At 42.0% G+C, this 16,445-nt stretch overlaps 3 protein-coding genes across 3 annotated transcripts; all 3 read right to left on the bottom strand.

The window, feature by feature from the left end:
• Nucleotides 1-616: 616 nt before the first annotated feature.
• On the bottom strand, nucleotides 617-3,950 carry LOC125013035 (extracellular calcium-sensing receptor-like). The gene is made up of 6 exons (XM_047593304.1): nucleotides 3,750-3,950; nucleotides 3,349-3,637; nucleotides 2,369-3,181; nucleotides 2,034-2,261; nucleotides 1,753-1,876; nucleotides 617-1,675 (listed from the first exon to the last, which is right to left on the bottom strand). The coding sequence occupies exons 1-6, from the start codon at nucleotides 3,947-3,949 to the stop codon at nucleotides 765-767; spliced, it is 2,565 nt and encodes an 854-aa protein (XP_047449260.1). The 5' UTR covers nucleotide 3,950; the 3' UTR covers nucleotides 617-764.
• A 3,654-nt stretch (nucleotides 3,951-7,604) lies between these two features.
• On the bottom strand, nucleotides 7,605-10,566 carry LOC125013534 (extracellular calcium-sensing receptor-like). The gene is made up of 6 exons (XM_047594307.1): nucleotides 10,432-10,566; nucleotides 10,051-10,339; nucleotides 9,135-9,947; nucleotides 8,831-9,058; nucleotides 8,615-8,741; nucleotides 7,605-8,534 (listed from the first exon to the last, which is right to left on the bottom strand). Exons 1-6 carry the CDS (start codon nucleotides 10,455-10,457, stop codon nucleotides 7,615-7,617), a joined length of 2,403 nt encoding a protein of 800 aa, XP_047450263.1. The 5' UTR covers nucleotides 10,458-10,566; the 3' UTR covers nucleotides 7,605-7,614.
• Nucleotides 10,567-10,890: 324 nt separating this feature from the next.
• LOC125013576 (extracellular calcium-sensing receptor-like) lies at nucleotides 10,891-15,107 on the bottom strand. The gene is made up of 6 exons (XM_047594362.1): nucleotides 15,061-15,107; nucleotides 14,598-14,895; nucleotides 13,700-14,494; nucleotides 13,319-13,546; nucleotides 13,076-13,199; nucleotides 10,891-11,931 (listed from the first exon to the last, which is right to left on the bottom strand). Exons 1-6 carry the CDS (start codon nucleotides 15,090-15,092, stop codon nucleotides 11,024-11,026), a joined length of 2,385 nt encoding a protein of 794 aa, XP_047450318.1. The 5' UTR covers nucleotides 15,093-15,107; the 3' UTR covers nucleotides 10,891-11,023.
• Between the last annotated feature and the right edge of the window lie 1,338 nt (nucleotides 15,108-16,445).

Consider the following 16,445-nt stretch of genomic DNA (forward strand, 5'->3'; position numbering starts at 1 on the left):
GCATAACTAAGAGATGGTTTATGGTCACCTGAGTCAGTCCAAACTATAATGTGTTCTGTACTGGTCTGCCACAAACCCTTGAGGGTGGAGAGATGGTATAGCAGCTACTGGCTACGGCTACATAATGGACACTGAATGAACATGGGCCTTCTGAGGGTTTCCTGCGGTGTCTGGCAACAAGATATTGTTAATGGGTGCCTTAAGGTCCTATGGTTTGAGGGGAGGAGCCTCTGTGGATCAGGCTTGTCCCGGTGCATCCCACAGATAATTGATCAGTTTGGCATCTTGTGAGAGTGGAGACCACCTTGTGCCGTTTTTCATGTTTGCTTTGTTTTTTTTTGTTTTGTTTTTTTTTTTTGAGTTGTTCCTAAACCATTTTTTGTGTGTCTGTGTCAGGCTGCATCCTGATGGGGAGTGTCATTGCTATGGGGTCTGGTCTAAGTGGGAGGTACATGTCTGATTATGAATACCAGGTCTAAAAGTTTCCCAGCAGAACATTGTGTTGTCACAAGATGGTCAATGTTATTTGCTACCCCCTTTGGGGGTCATAATGTTATGCTTGATCCGTGTATTATACACATAGAATGCATAGTATTGCTGCAGCAAATCACCATTCAGATTAAATGTGTTTATTTAAATACACAGTGTAATTAGAACAGTATTTAAGAAACACTGTGTTTCTTTACATAAGGAACTGATTTAAACTGCGTTAGACATTGTGTAACAAGAAAATTAACAATTACAAAACAAAGGAATCATATTTATCACTGAATATATTTTGTTTTTCCCAAGATATGTTTTTTGGTATTTTGTTCTGGTCTCAGCAATATGACATAAAATTTGGGAATGAAAATGCAGAAAAGAAGCCCGTAACTAGAGGCCAGGATGGCAAATATCTCCACAGCTACAGTGAACTTTCCAGGAGAGCTGACATACGCTGGGATAAAAGTGATCCAGACTGCACAGAATATCAACATGCTGAAGGTGATGAATTTAGCTTCATTAAAATTATCTGGTAAGTTTCTAGCCAGAAAAGCAAGCACAAAACATAACAAAGCCAAGAGTCCAACGTATCCTAGCACAGCCCAGAAGCCTACAGCTGACCCCAGAGCACACTCGAGAATAATCCTGTCCTTGTAGTGATTCATATTTCTGTAAGGGAAAGGAGGGTTGATTGTCAGCCACAACAAGCAAATCAAAACTTGTACGAGGGTGAAAGCCACGACACACAGTCTCTGCTGTAAAGGCCCAAACCATTTCATCACATTACTGCCTGGGAGTGTAGCCCTGAAGGCCATTAACACCACTAGTGTTTTCCCTAAGACACATGAAATGCAGAGGACAAAGGTGATGCCAAATGCTGTGTGTCTCAGCATGCAGGACCACTCAGAGGGCCGGCCGATGAAGGTCAGAGAGCACAGGAAACACAGAGTCAAGGAGAAGAGCAGCAGGAAGCTCAGCTCTGAGTTGTTGGCCCTGACAATAGGAGTTTCCCTGAAATAAAAGAACACTAATGCGATCACAGCAGTCAAAGCTGCCCCCGTCAAGCAGAGGAAAGTTAAAATGATACCCATGAGCTCTGCAAAAGACAGAAATTCAATTTCCTTCATGATGCATGCGTCTCCTCTGCTGTTCGGCCATAGTTCAATGGGACATTTGAAGCAATCCATCGAGTCTGTTGAAGAAAGGCAAAATAAAATACCAGAAACAGGCAAAGCACTTTGAAGATACAGCACATGCTCTAAGCCTAACCTGTAACGTTGCTGATTTCTCCTTCTGCGCACGGAATACAGTCATAACAGCAAACGTGTTTTCTTTTCTGCAGCACTTTGCGTTTTCCTGGAGGACAGCTCTCACTGCACACCGACACAGGCACCTGGTGTATGGATATAGGGAAGAGGTGCACGTAACCTACTTTTTCAAACAGTTTTCCGCTCCGTTACATTCTTCTGTCTAGATCATAAAATATTATGCAGAACATTACTGCGACTGACAACCCAGAAATGTAAAAGCAAAGCATTACGAACATGTACCGTTTCACCTCCTCCTCCCCACACTATCTTCTCGCTGTTCATTATGAACTGACGCTCTCCGGGCCGAGCGGAGTCAAAAGTACCGACTGTGGCGACGTGCATGGTCCCTGAGGTCACGCGTTGTAAATTCACGAGTTCATATCTTGCGGCTGAATCTCCGTTTTGGTCAAAAGTCACTGTCTCGCCCCCACTTGTCGTGAAGTTGATATTCTGTAAGTAATGCAGCACCTGTAGAGAAAAGGACGGGCAAAATATTACAAAACGGAAGGCTGCTTTGGGGATACAGATTTTGAAGGATTCCAAATGAGCTGTGATCCTTTTGTTTGCTTCCTCACCTGCCATGGCTCAAAGTGTTTAGTATCAGCACAGCTCCCGTTGGAGAACGGCCCTTTCCCCTCTTCACATGTGACCAGGCTGTGGAGAGCGTGGGCCACTGCATAAACCGACTTGTACACGTTGTTAGTAAATCTCAGCTCAGAAACGTCCGTGAAATACGAGTCTACGCTCTGCAGGCTCTCGGAGCCAGTGCACGGCTTTCTTTGTGTGTCTACAGCGGGATTCAGGGAGCAGTCAAAAACATCCTCCCAGAAGTCCCTGACAAACTGACTCCCGGTAAATAGCGACGGGTGGAGCCGCCTCAGGTGCTCCTCCAGACCCGGGATCCGTGCTCGGCTGATGACGAAACCCAAGGAGCCCACGAGGAGGCCGTGTCCCTCGCTGTCAGTCAGGGAGTGGTCGGTGATCCAGGCGTCACTGCCAACCCACTGCAGTCCTGTCACATTCCGTTTGTACAGCTCGGCCGCCAGCACTTTCACCTCTCTGTGGGACATGAAAGCCACGACGACTTTAGAGGTGGAGCGCTTCACAGCCTCGAGTACTTTATGCAACTCGCGAGGAGGACCTGTTTGTTCAAACGCCTCGTAGTACTCCACGCACACCCCTTCCTCTTGAGCAGCTTGTATAAACGAGGTGATCCCGTTGACGCCGTACTCGTTTTTGTTACTTATTGCCCCCACCCAGGTCCAGCTGAAGTGCTTGACAAGCTTTGCCAGGGCTCTGCTCTGGTGGAGGTCGCTCGGGATGGTTCGGAAGAAGGACGGGAACTCCTCTCTGTTGCTCAGACATGCACAGGTTGCGAAGTGACTGATCTGTGCAAAAGAAATTAAGGGATGTCAAGTTAATCATGTGGAACAAAGTAACTGCATTAAAGCAAATGTCACTCAAGAAGTCTAAAACAATGCATATCCACACATTCTAAACTTGACTGAAGGACTGAGAAAAAAAAATGCATTTATATGGGATCTACAATATTCACCACTGGCACGTGGAATCGTCCTATGATCCGAGCAAATCCCACCGTTGGTGCAGAAGCCGAGTGGCCCAGCACAGCCTGTGCACGGTCAGCTTTTGTGCAGTTCCTCTCATCTATCATCTCTTTCTGTCCGTTGGCTAAATTTAAAGCAGACTGTATAATGTTGGTCATTCCACATGAATTGTATATCCTGTAGCCCAGCGTGTAATTTGGAAGAATAGAAGGGTTCCTATTTATTTCCCCAATCGCAAAAATCATGGTCTGGGCAAATTTGAATTCTCTTACGTTAATGCTAGAAAACAAATAAATTGGGGGGAAAACACAAAATCAAACATCACAACATACATTTTTTGTATATTTTTTCCATATAAATTTGAAATTCAGTCACAAAAATACATACTTACTTTAGACATTTTGGAGGATCGGGTAAGGTTTGAAAAGTGGGCACGCTGCCTGTGTAGCCTGTGCGGAACGTGAAGATGCCACCTAAAGTGAAGTCCCCAGTCTGGGTCAGCTCGGGTGGTAGCGCTCTGCCCTGTAACTGGCACACGGGTGTCACTCTGCTGATCAGAAGGACCAGGAGGACCAGCTTCAGCAGTGGCATCTTTCCGCTCTGCGTGCTGGCCTCTTGAACCCGGCGTGCTCCTTTGTGCCCTTTATACCCCACATATGCGTGTTCAACCTGGTTCACAACAATGCTTTTGTCTGTGGACCTGTTGCTTTAGGTTGTAAGAGATGATCCCCAGGGAAAGAAAAAAAAATAGTGTGGGGTAAAACAATAAGAATGTGCAGTTGACATATTCACAATATATATGGTATATTTTTGTTTTTCTCTATTGGTCAGTTGATGTCGGAGATGTTACACTCCAAAAACAAGGGCAAAAACAAAGTTGCACAGTGTTAAAGGTGTTAAAAATTATTCTATTAATATCAACCAAACTATCCACACTATAGATGTGTGCTTTTTGTATTTTTTGAGGGAATCTGATGTTTTCACTAATATAGAGATAAATATATAAAGAATATATCAACAGTGCACTCATTTGCTTTCTTTGTTTTCCCTTTTCCATGTTTGTCCATTTGTTCCCATGTAGAGTAATTTGACTCATAGTTTGCACATGAATCGAAGCTGAAGTTCAAAACATATTTAAACATTTTAAGGCATTTCTTAATTTTATTAAAATGATTAATTCTTTTTTTCTCCCTCAAATGTTGCCATTGTCTTTTGCCAGGATTGTCTATCAGCATTTTGATACTACCTCAGATCCAGATTTTATTTTTCTGTGCTTCGTTTTCTATCCTGCAGTATTTCACTATTGATCAGTATATATTTATGTTTATGTTGTTAAGTGAAAGTGTTTAAAAATGAATGCAATGTGTGCAACTAAATGCTTTCATTAGATCAGTCTCTGATAATGTTGTGGTCTCAGGCCTGGCCACTCATGAAGCTCAGAGTGAGACTCAGTCTTCATGCTTGGCATCATTGTCTTATTACATAACCCACCTTCAAAACCACAGACTGATGAACTCTGTCTATTAGACAGAGGTAGGTCACCCTGTAGCTGCCCCAGTAACCTCATACTAGCACCTCAGTGCTTAATATGATGTTCTTTTTGTGTTTGTTTATTGCAGATGTAACACAAGTTTAGTTTATTTGCACAAATGTTAAAATTACAGTTAAAATGTACAGAATAAGAGGTTAGAAGCCACTGAGGACTTATCAAAGAACCTCAAAAATGTAATTTAATTAAATCTTCAATAATCATTGTTATAAAGGTACATAAAAGCCGCTTTTGCAGGTTAGTACTGGTTTCCCCTTTTCCAATCTTTAATGGTGCCTTTGCTGCCTGTACCGTTCTCATAGTGGAGCCATGAACTTATGCTGAAATGAGAGAGGCCTGCACTCTCAGGCTTTTATGGGGGGATGGGACGTTGTACCTCCTGTCTGTAGGTTTTCTTCAACTCAATGTGGATCTGTGTTGACCGTGGCCATTCAAATGCAACAGCTCGTAGACTGCTTAAGTTTTGGTAGGTTTTTATTACGGAAGGAGACAATTACTTTTCCACACAGGCCCAGTCAGGGTTGGTAATATTTTGCTTCAGTGCTTGCAATCATCATTTAAAGTATATGGCACACACAAAGGGGGTCATGTACCTTTTCACAATGTTTATTTCCTCATTATTATATTTTATCAGCTCAACAGTTGATCATATTTTCGATTCCGACTTTTCAAATGTGAAACTGCGCATTCATCACCCTAAACAATTTTAACAGGACAGAAAATGCTGCAGGATTTTATTGATTGTGTCACTAAGCTTACCCACAAGAAATAAAAGCCTCGACAACAAAACCGAAGTCATTAATAGTCTGTGGGGTGGAGGAAAGGGGTCTTTTCACGTGATTTGAAGTTATTTTGTTCGATTTGGAGCTAAGCTCTCACAGACAATGATACTTATAATACACAATATAATGGACATTTTTAAAAACTAATTCGCTAATTTAGAATTTAACTTCTGTAAGACAAACACAGATGTGGCGTAGACCCGAGGTCATATCTCAAAGAAAACAAACAACTAGAGGAAGTGAGGGAGGGAGAGGGATCAAAACAAAGCCTTAATTGCATTAGCATGTAAGAGTTGCATGTTGTGACAAAGATGTTGATTAGTATAGACCCTATTTTTTCTGCTTGGGGCAATATGCCACCTGTTGTTCCTGTTGTTGCTTAAAAGAATCAAGCAGTCTGTTGCAATGCGTAATCTCCTGTGCCTACGTCTGAGCCCCGCAGCGGCCGTCCCACTGGGATCGCTGGGTAATGAAGTCACACATGCAACAGATGGGGACTTATTTACCTCCTGCTGTTTTTCATCTATGTTGCTTTTGTGTATATGTGCAGCCTTTTTTAAAAAAAAAAAAAATATTTATTTAATTTAGAATTGCATCATTTTATATTTGAACTTTTTTGTTGTTGCTCAACAAACGTCAGGGGAACTCTTTCAATTAGTTGGAGCCCCAGACAGAAATAATTAGCGCTATGATAAACTTTCCCTTTCTTCAAAACAACTCTTAAACTCATAAACAATTTTTTTTTCAGAAACTATGGAGAATGATTTAGTACTTTGAGGAAGTTTTAGCTATGAGTAGGCACAGAATTAGATCAAAAACTTGCACAATCTGCACCGGTTATTATAAGCCAACTGCAAAAATGCTTTAAAAATGTCAAAGTAAAAACTAAAATCCCCCACAGGACTCCCCGTACTTACTGTTGCGCTTTAATTTTCAGATTCATGTTGGCTGATGATGCATGAAAGTTGAGCGGCAGGTATATGAAAAGGTTGGGCAACTAATGTTAGAGAAAGCAATTAAATCTTTTTCTTGTTTGTGATGTCTAAAGATGGGCATTAAACGGGCAAAGACAGAAGTGGATATCATCAAATTAAGGCTTCATAGCTGAAACACTTATTCTGCATAGTCTGGATAGAATTGCATGGCATTTTATAATTGGGCCTCTGTCAGTGCTTTTTGCAGTTTAACCACTCTGCAGTATCTTGTGACGGCCACAGGGAGGAGGAATAATGATAGGGTCAGATATCTCTTCCAAGTGTTCATAGAAATGTGTGAGTACTTCATACCAATACTGATTTTTTTTTAGCGGGTACCACTTTTTAAATTGTAGTTTAAATCATTTTTTTTTTTTAATCCTACAGTTTTTGTACATTATAAATGTGACTAATATGCTAATATGCTCTATGCCCTAACATGGGCCTTCTGAGGGTGTCCTGTGGTGTCTCACGACATAATTGATCAGTTTGGGATCTAGTGAATTTGGAGGCCAGGTCAACACCTTTTGCTGCTGTTTTTCATGTTTTTTTGAGTTGTTCCTAAACCATTTTAGGGGTGTCTGGTCTCATCTAGGTGGGTGGTTCATATCTACGTAACAGCCACATGAACGCCGGGACTAAATGTTTCCCAGCAGAACATTGAATTGTTGCGGGATAGTCAATGTTATTGACTTCTCCTGTCAGTGGTTTTAACGTTGTGGCTGATGTATCAAAGAAGCAGAGACACACATATTGTTTTCAGAGTCTCTGTAGCTAGTTTCATGGTGAATTCCTATCATTAATTTGTCTGCATAGTTATGAATGGACACATGACTGGAATAATATAGCAACATGCAACTGATGATTTATTCACTGCAACATAATCATATACATTAATAGAAAAAAAACATGGGCACAGATAACAGTTCAGTCACAGGTACTTCCACAACGCTAATAACGTATATCATTATTAGATGTTTTACCCATTATGTGTCTTTTAGTGTTTTGTTCTGGCCTAAACAAGATTATGAAACACTTTGGTAGAAAAATGCAGAAGAGTAGCCCGTAGCTGGAGGCCAAGATAGCAAAGATCTCCACAGCTACAGTGAACTTCCCAGGAGAGCTGACGTACGCTGGAATGAAGGCGATCCACACTGCACAGAATATCAACATGCTGAAGGTGATGAACTTAGCTTCGTTGAAATTATCAGGCAGCTTTCGAGCCAGAAAAGCAAAAATAAAACACAACACCGCCAGACATCCTATGTATCCCAGAACGGCACAGAAACCTGCAGCTGCTCCAAGATTACACTGTAAGATGATTCTGTCTTTATACAGAAGCAAATTCATTAAGGGAAAAGGAGGGTTTATCGTGAGCCAAAGTACGCAAATCAAAACCTGTATCAGAGTGAAACACAGCACGCTGAGTCTCTGCTGGGCAGGCCCAAACCATTTCATCACATTACTGCCTGGAAGTGTAGCCCTGAAGGCCATTAACACCACTAGTGTTTTCCCCAAGACGCACGAAATGCAGAGGACAAAGGTGATGCCAAACGCTGTGTGTCTCAGCATGCAGGACCACTCAGAGGGCCGGCCGATGAAAGTCAGAGAGCACAGGAAACACAGAGTCAAGGAGAAGAGCAGCAGGAAGCTCAGCTCCGAGTTGTTGGCCCGCACCAGTGGGGTTTCTATGTGGCAGTAGAACACTAGTGTGACGGTCAGCGTGAGAAAAGCTCCCAGCAATGAAAAAAACACCAAGAGCGTTCCAAGAATTTCATCGTATGCCAGGAATTCTACTGCTTTGGGGACGCAAGCGTCTCTCCGTTCGTTGGACCAGTACTCCAGTGGACATTTCATGCAGTGTATTGAATCTGCAAAACGAAAAACAAAGCAAAGAATTATGACTGATAGAATAAAACAGTTTTTCTGTTTTGTTTTGTCGTTCATTCACCTGTTACGTTACTGATCTCGCCTGCGGGGCATGGTATGCAGTCATAACAGCAGACTGGCTTTCCCTTCTGGAGTGCCTTATGAGTCCCTGGGAGACATTTCTCACTGCAGACTGACACTGGCACCTCCTGCACACACAAAGATCAGGGGCTGCAATTTGTTGTAGTAAATGAAATTAACATTTTGTCATCATGTCTCAGTACACAGAAATTCAAACCTCAGTGACCCCATTAGCCCAAGTAACTGGGATGTTGTTCATGATAAACTGATGACTGTCTGGAAAAGAAGCATCATAAAGGCCAACCGTTTCTCCTTCCATGGTCCCTCTTTTTGTAATTTGCAAATTAACAAGTTCATATCTCGCTGGTGAATCTCCTTCGCTGTTAAAATAGACTCTTTCTCCTTCTTCAGTGGTGAAATTTACATTACTGAGATAGTGCAAGACCTAGGAGGAAATTATACAGGGGTTAGACAGATTCCAGCTGTTACCGTTCTGTCACAATTAACTGGCAGCGTCTCACCTGCCACGGTAGAACGTGTTTGAGGTCGGCACAGCTCCCGTTAGAAAAGGCCGGTCTGCCAGGCTCGCATTTAATCAGGCTGTCAAGAGCATGAGCCACGGCGTAAACCGACTTATACACGTTATTAGTGAACCTGAGTTCAGACACATCAGTGAACTGTGATTCAATATCCCGCAAGCTCTCGGAGCCACTGCATGGCTGCCTCCGTGTGTCCGTGCTGTCATTCAGAGAGCAGTCAAACACGTCTTCCCAGAAATCCCTGACAAACTGGCTGCCGGGAAACTGTGACGGGTGGAGCTGCCTCAGGTGCTCCTCCAGCCCGCGGATCTCAGCCTTGGCCACGGTGAAGCCTAACGAGCCCACAAGGATGCCGTGTCCCTCGCTGTCAGTCAGAGAGTGATCCGTGATCCAGGCGTCGCTGCCGACCCACTGAAGTCCCGTAGTGTTCTGTTTGTGCAGCTCAGAAGCAAGCAACTTGATTTCTCTGTGGGACATGAAAGCCATGACCACTCTTGAAGTGGAACGCTTAATAACCTCTGTTATTCGCTGTAGCCTGTCGGGTGGATCTGACGATGAAAATGCTTCGGAATACTCAACACATATGCCGTACTCTTGTGCAGCCTGGATGAACGCTGCTATGCCGTTGAGTCCGTATTCGTTGTCCACAGCTACAGCCCCAATCCAGGTCCAGCCAAAGTGCTTGACCAGCTTTGCCAGGGCTCTGCTCTGGTAGTAGTCGCTGGGAATAGTTCGGAAAAAAGTGGGATACTGCTTCCTGTTGCTCAGACAAGCACATGTGGCAAAATGACTGATCTGGGAGGAAATATACAAACATCAGGCTGGAAATGACGACAATTTTGAAGAACATGACTGTTGATATTCAGCTACACACTTAACACAGTGTTAAATGACTTACCACAGGTACTTGAAACCTCCCCACAACCTCTGCAAAAGCAATTGTTGGTCTTGACCCTGAATGCCCCAGGATAGCTTGAACTGCCTCAGTTCTAGTGCAGTTGTCGTCCCTGATTTCTCCCTTTTGTCCGCTCACCAGTGCCAGTGCAGCTCTCAGTATGTCCATGGTTCCACAGTTATCATAAATCTTGTAGCCAAGTTTAACATTAGACAGCATTTCAGGGTCTTTGTTTATCTCATTTATAGCGAAGATCATTGTTTGAGCAAATTTGAATTCTCTAAAATTGAAGCTTTGTGGTGAAACAGAACAGAACAAATTAACACATGTCCAAACAGAAAAAATACACACAGTGCAATATGTGACAGGCCTTGAAATACATACTTTTTGCATTTTCTCAACTCTGGCATTGTCTGAAATGAGTTAGTTACGTAATCCTGCCCTGTGCGAAATGAAAAAATGCCTCCGATAACGAGGTCACCATCCTGGGTTAGTTCTGGTGGTTGTACCGTGCCTTGCAGTCGGCACACAGAATCCCCCTTCCCCATTAGTAGAACCAGGAGGAGCAGCTTTATTAATGACATGGCCCTGCTCTGTTCTGCTCTCGAGGCAAAGGCCAATCGACTCCACGTCTCACGACGCGGCTTTATACGCACTCAGCAACAGGGAGGGAAGTTGTCATGGCTGAACTCGTTCTCAGGAGAGCAAAACAAACAAATGAAGTCAACAATGTTTTTCTCTGGGAAAGTGTGTTTTTATTCGTTCAGTACAGTTGTATTATTATGTAACTTAAAACTGAGACTTGCACGTTTATATGACTTAATTACAGTTGTCAGTTGTCTTGTAGAGTATAAATGTGCTTTGCCACATGGTATGTCACAAAAAACAGTACAAAACAGATCAATATTTTAATTGTACATACTTTTGATATCATGATGACATAAAATTATCACCGTATGTCTTCCAGTTTTCTAAATTACATTGGTGCCCCCTTCCCCATCATATGCTTCTTTGTGTTCTTCTCTGGTTTCAGTAAGATGACATAACATTTTGGGATGAAAATACAAAACAGAAGCCCGAAACTGGAGGCCAGGATGGCGAATATCTCCACGGCAACACTGAACTTCCCAGGAGAGCTGACGTAAGCTGGAATGAAAGTGATCCACACTGCACAGAATATCAGCATGCTGAAGGTGATGAATTTGGCCTCGTTGAAGTTATCAGGAAGTTTCCGAGCCAGAAAAGCAAAAATAAAACAAAATATGGCCAGAAGTCCTACGTACCCAAGAACAGCCCAGAAACCTACAGTTGAGCCCAGAGCACACTCTAAGATGATTTTATCCTTGAACTGCTTAAAATTCTTGTATGGGAAAGGAGGAGAAATTGATAACCAGAGGATACATATGATAACTTGTATAAGAGTGAAAGCCAGAACACTGAGTCTCTGCTGTGTAGGCCCAAACCATTTCATCACATTACTACCTGGAAGTGTAGCCCTGAAGGCCATTAACACCACCATTGTTTTCCCTAATACACAAGAGATGCAGAGGACAAAGGTGATGCCAAAAGCTGTGTGTCGCAGCATGCAGGACCACTCAGAGGGCCGACCGATGAAGGTCAGAGAGCAGAGGAAACACAGAGTCAAGGAGAAGAGCAGCAGGAAGCTCAGCTCTGAGTTGTTGGCTCTCACTAATGGAGATTTTCTGTATCTGAAAAAAATGAATGCCACAATAGCAGTCATGCACGTTCCAAATAAAGATGCAGTAGTGAGGAGAGCCCCCATAATTTCTTCATATGACAGAAACACAGCCTCTTTCTTTATGCAGGCATCTCTTCTCTCATTTGACCAGAATTCAGGGAGACATCTTTCACAGGTGATAGAATCTGCAAAGAAGCATTGAATTAGACATTAGACATCCTGCGTAGATTTGCCTCATTCAGTCACACTTGCTGTTTCACGTCACACATTTCACATTATTTTAGCTCTGTCACTACACAATGCATATGGTCTTAAGTTGCACTACAGTCTTAAGTCTTAAGTTCCATTAGAGGAATGATATAGGAATTACAACCTTTATTATACCAAGTCCACTATTTTCTGGGGCTGAAATGTGATTGGACAAGTGAGTAGAAGGTGAGTCTTGTGATGTGACTTATGATATGACTTTATTATTTATTCACCAACTTAACAGGTCAGAAGGCCTTGGGTTCAAAGGTGGCAGTAGCTTTTGTACAGTGATGCTATCAACCTGAGACATGTGCACAAAGAAGTTCTCAATGCAAATGTAACAGGGCGTTTTGATGCAAAAATCCATCAGTAGGATAGTAAGAATATTAGGAGCAAGCAAAGAAACAGATTAACAAGGCCTGGACATGTACTGAGAAAATAGTGGGTTGTGGATGCTCTCACAATACTTCACATGCTAAAGAAAGACCGCTTCAGTCAAGTTAAATAACTGGGCCGTAACCGTCTACTGAAGCCAGCTGAATACTGAAGTGTAAAGATATACTGTCGGCCAAACTAACAAAGGCTGAACACAGCTTCTGTGAAAGGCCTGGCAAAGCATCACAATGGAGGAGTGGTCATTGGTTCTTGCAAAGGCTCCTTAATGGAGTATATATAAAAGTCAACATTTTATTTCTTATTGGGTTTATTTTTCCAATTGAGTCCCTTTTAATAGGGGACTGTATATGAAAATGGTTGCAAATTTTAAATTTTCCCTTCAGTTGGAAACAATAATAAAAAAATATTGGCATGTGTCTGCATTGTAAACATTATATATATATTTATACCTTCCTGTATATTGTATATAATTTTTTTTGTCTTATATTTTCCCTACATCTGGAATCGAACAATTATACATTGATATACTTGTGATGAAAAACCTGCCCTAATCCCCCGAACAGCTCATTCCCTGCTTTGGAAATTACAGTACAAAAATCAGTTATTTCACACTGCCAAGTCACAATGACAACTTTCTTCTGTGAGGTAGTTGAGCTCAAGAGTTTGCATTAAATATTACAAAACCTGTAACGTTGCTTATTTCTCCCTCTGCACATCTTATACAGTCATAGCAGCAGACAGGTTTTCCTTTCTGGAGAACCTTGTGTGTTCCTGGGGGACACTTCTCACTGCAAACTGACACAGGCACCTGCATGGACAAAATTACTATGGATAAACAATATTGTTTTAACCGGCCTCTATTATTAATCTAGATGTATTAAGTACAAATGAGATGACAAAGTAATATATAAGTAAAGTACTCTTTACCTGCACTGAGTTTCGAGCCCAGATTATAGATTTTGTGTGCAGATTCAGCTGTTTGTGTGCAGGTAAGGACAAATCATGAAGACCGACTGTGACAAAATCAACAATGTTATTTTCTCTCGGCTGCCAGTTTATGATCTCATACTTTGCAGCTGGATCTCCATTCTCATTAAAATAAACTTCCTCTTCCTCCTTTGTTTTGAAGCGAATATTTTTTATGTGCTGTAAAATCTTAGAGGATAGGCATAATAATCTCAGTTAATATTTTGTCATAACCACTGACTTAAGAAAGTTAGAAATAGATGGCAAAGGAATCTTCAACCACTTTAAAAGTAAATATGACTTACGAAGAAAAAATACTATTTAAATTGGGAAGGAGCTCACCGTGAATGGATCTAGTTGCACCTTGTTATTGCATGTTTGATTACAGCTGAGAATACTGTGAAGTGCATGGGCCACTGCATACACTCCTTTATAGACATTGTTGAATATAGGCATGAGAGACATATCAGTGAAGCTGTTAAGGACTCCAGTCAGATCTTCATCTCCAGTACATCGTCTCTGATTCTCTCCTGGTAATTCTGACTGTTTGAACTTGCAGCTAAATAATGCCTCCCAGAACCCAACAAACATTTCATTACTCGATGAATTTAGTGGCTTCACATCCAAAATGAACTCTTTCATTCCAGTGACGTGTGCTTTGGGGATGGAAAGGCCGATGGCACCATCCAGTATGTGGTGCTTATCCAGTGCTGCAATTTCTGAATCAAATATCCATCCCTCGGTACCTACCCACTGGTACCCAGACAAGTTGTGGTAGGAGAACTCATGTAACAGCAAATTCAAGTCCATGGGGGAGAGAAATGCAACAATCACCTTGGAGGTTGAAACCTTTATAATGTCAATTATACCTCTTATTTTCTCTTCAGGATCTGTTCTAAAGAAAGCTACAGAATACTCCAGACAGATGCCAAGCTGCTGTGCAGTTTGTATGAATGTAGCCATGCCGTTATTCCCATAATCATCATTAGTTCTGATAGCTCCAACCCAGGTCCAGCCAAGGTGCTTGACCAAATGTGCCAGGGCTCTGCTCTGGTAGTAGTCACTGGGTATTGTTCTGAGGAAAGATGGGTACTTAGTTTTGTCACTGAGACAAGCACATGTGGCAAAGTGACTGATCTGAAAGGAAAAAAGACTAAGGTGTTAAACTGAATGTTCATGCAATGACATTTGCACGAAAAAGTACATATTATCTCCGCAAATTACTACTAGTTATACCTACCAGAGGGATATTAAATGGTCCGATGACAGTTGCAATTGCCCTGCTAGGAGAAGAAGAGGTTTCTCCTATTATGGCCTGTACTTCTGCAGGTTTAGTACATGGTGCTTCTGAGGGTGCAGAAACAATTTCGTTACCATTAATCAAAGCCAGTGCAACTTTTACACTTCTGGCAATGGAACCACACGTGTCATAGAGTTTGTAACCCAGAGAGATTCCTGGCAGCAGGTCTGATCTGTTATTAATTTCTTCAATGGCAAAAAGCATAGCCTGGGCAAACTGGAAGTCTCTGAAATTTAAACTAAGAGCAAAGTTGTAAATATTACATTGCAAACATTTTGTCCTTAAAGTATAAATATGTCAATACAACAAGTTGTACTTGAAACAGAAACCAAAGCGACGCAAAAGGGAATATTTCTTATTTCAGTCATCAGTTTGACAATTTTCTGTAATCAGTGTAATTTACCTGGTGCATTCCAGTGGCAGGGGTTTGTGCATGTATGTTTCCTCTCGGTTTTTCCAGCTGGTGTGGAAAGAGAAGATTGCCCCCAATACAATGTCCCCATCCTTGGATAGCTGAGGGATCTCAGGGTCCCCTATTTGCCTGCATGCTGGCTCCTCAGCATGAGACACAGACACCACCAACACAAGCTGTAAAAGTGCCCAACCTTGTTGTGGCCACCTCTGTGTGGACAACATGCTGTCTGATAGAGATAAACCACTGGGTGGCACCTCATGTACCCGTATGGCTGATTAAAAGCTTGCAGGAGTTTATATATGTATATACATTTTGGAGCAGCATACGTAATAGAACAGTGATGTTTCATCTTTGTGGATCAACAAGGTGGGGCAAGGAGGAGGGGCATGCCCAAGTAGAAAAGTAATTGTAAGATCACTTTATTTAAGTCAGCCCATAAAAATAAATAAATAAACGCACAACAACAGGCAGTGAATAATAACGTGGAAAATAAAGGAAGATGTAGGTCAATGTATATAAAGTTATTGAATTATTCATCCACTTCTTAGAGAAGAATTTAGCATCAGTAAACCAACTGAATCACTTCAAATACAGTAAGATTTATTTTGGCCACTTGGGAGCCAATTTTTTACCGAAAATAGGACCTCGCAAAGAGCTATCCAAGGGTGGGGACAAGGATGGGGACGTGTAACCTACACACGTAGCTTACGCCGGTGAGAGCCATTTTTACGCTCGTCAGTCTGGCTGGCTCTTTACCAACACCACCAAAACACTAGTTGGCGCTGTGTCATAACATGGGGATACGCTACTACCAAGCAGACCAACCACAGTTCTTGCGGTCTGAGTCCCAGCAAGACATACTTACATTTCTGGCTACGCCATTAGGGTCTGTATCACCATACTTACAGTGTCAAGTTGGACTAGAACCATGAACCACCTATAACTCCTTAGGGGATTGACTTATCATTGTTTTCACATTTTGAAAATGGAATTTAAAACTGAAAATTTATGTAGGCGAAATTTTAACCAACAATTTTGCTATCAGTCAAGCAGGTTTTCATTCACACTCTCGTGTGGACATCAATGTGCATGCTTTAATATACTAAGACTGAGTAAATACTGCTACTATGTACATGGGCTAATACAGTAGGAATGGTGTCCCCTTCAGGTGGGTTAATTTTGGCACAAAAGCACATAAAAATTACAGCAGTATTCTATAGCATGCACTTCTACCATAATAGACTGATAGGTTGAAGGTAATCTGTCTATAAATACGCGGGACATTTCAGACACCCTGACCCCATTAGTAATGTCATTTATGACGACCTTCTTTGACTCCTGTCACAACTACATGATGCCGCCATTTCCCATGA

This window comes from Mugil cephalus, chromosome 9, assembly GCF_022458985.1.
Source record: "Mugil cephalus isolate CIBA_MC_2020 chromosome 9, CIBA_Mcephalus_1.1, whole genome shotgun sequence".
Classification (NCBI taxonomy): domain Eukaryota; kingdom Metazoa; phylum Chordata; class Actinopteri; order Mugiliformes; family Mugilidae; genus Mugil; species Mugil cephalus.

Excerpts from the sequence above, each read along its gene's own strand:
- LOC125013534 (XM_047594307.1), bottom strand. The coding sequence starts at position 10,457 with ATGCCAGAGTTGAGAAAATGCAAAAA. Across the intron at positions 10,340-10,431 it reads GAGTTGAGAAAATGCAAAAA|CTTCAATTTTAGAGAATTCA; the intron begins GTATGTATTTCA and ends TTCACCACAAAG. Across the intron at positions 8,535-8,614 it reads CGAGATCAGTAACGTAACAG|ATTCAATACACTGCATGAAA; the intron begins GTGAATGAACGA and ends TTCGTTTTGCAG.
- LOC125013035 (XM_047593304.1), bottom strand. The coding sequence starts at position 3,949 with ATGCCACTGCTGAAGCTGGTCCTCCTGGTCCTTCTGATCAGCAGAGTG. Across the intron at positions 3,638-3,749 it reads GATCCTCCAAAATGTCTAAA|CATTAACGTAAGAGAATTCA; the intron begins GTAAGTATGTAT and ends TTTGTTTTCTAG. Across the intron at positions 1,877-2,033 it reads GGGGAGGAGGAGGTGAAACG|GTGCCTGTGTCGGTGTGCAG; the intron begins GTACATGTTCGT and ends TCCATACACCAG.
- LOC125013576 (XM_047594362.1), bottom strand. The coding sequence starts at position 15,092 with ATGCACAAACCCCTGCCACTGGAATGCACCAG. Across the intron at positions 14,495-14,597 it reads GACCATTTAATATCCCTCTG|ATCAGTCACTTTGCCACATG; the intron begins GTAGGTATAACT and ends TTTTCCTTTCAG. Across the intron at positions 13,547-13,699 it reads TGCAACTAGATCCATTCACG|ATTTTACAGCACATAAAAAA; the intron begins GTGAGCTCCTTC and ends CTATCCTCTAAG.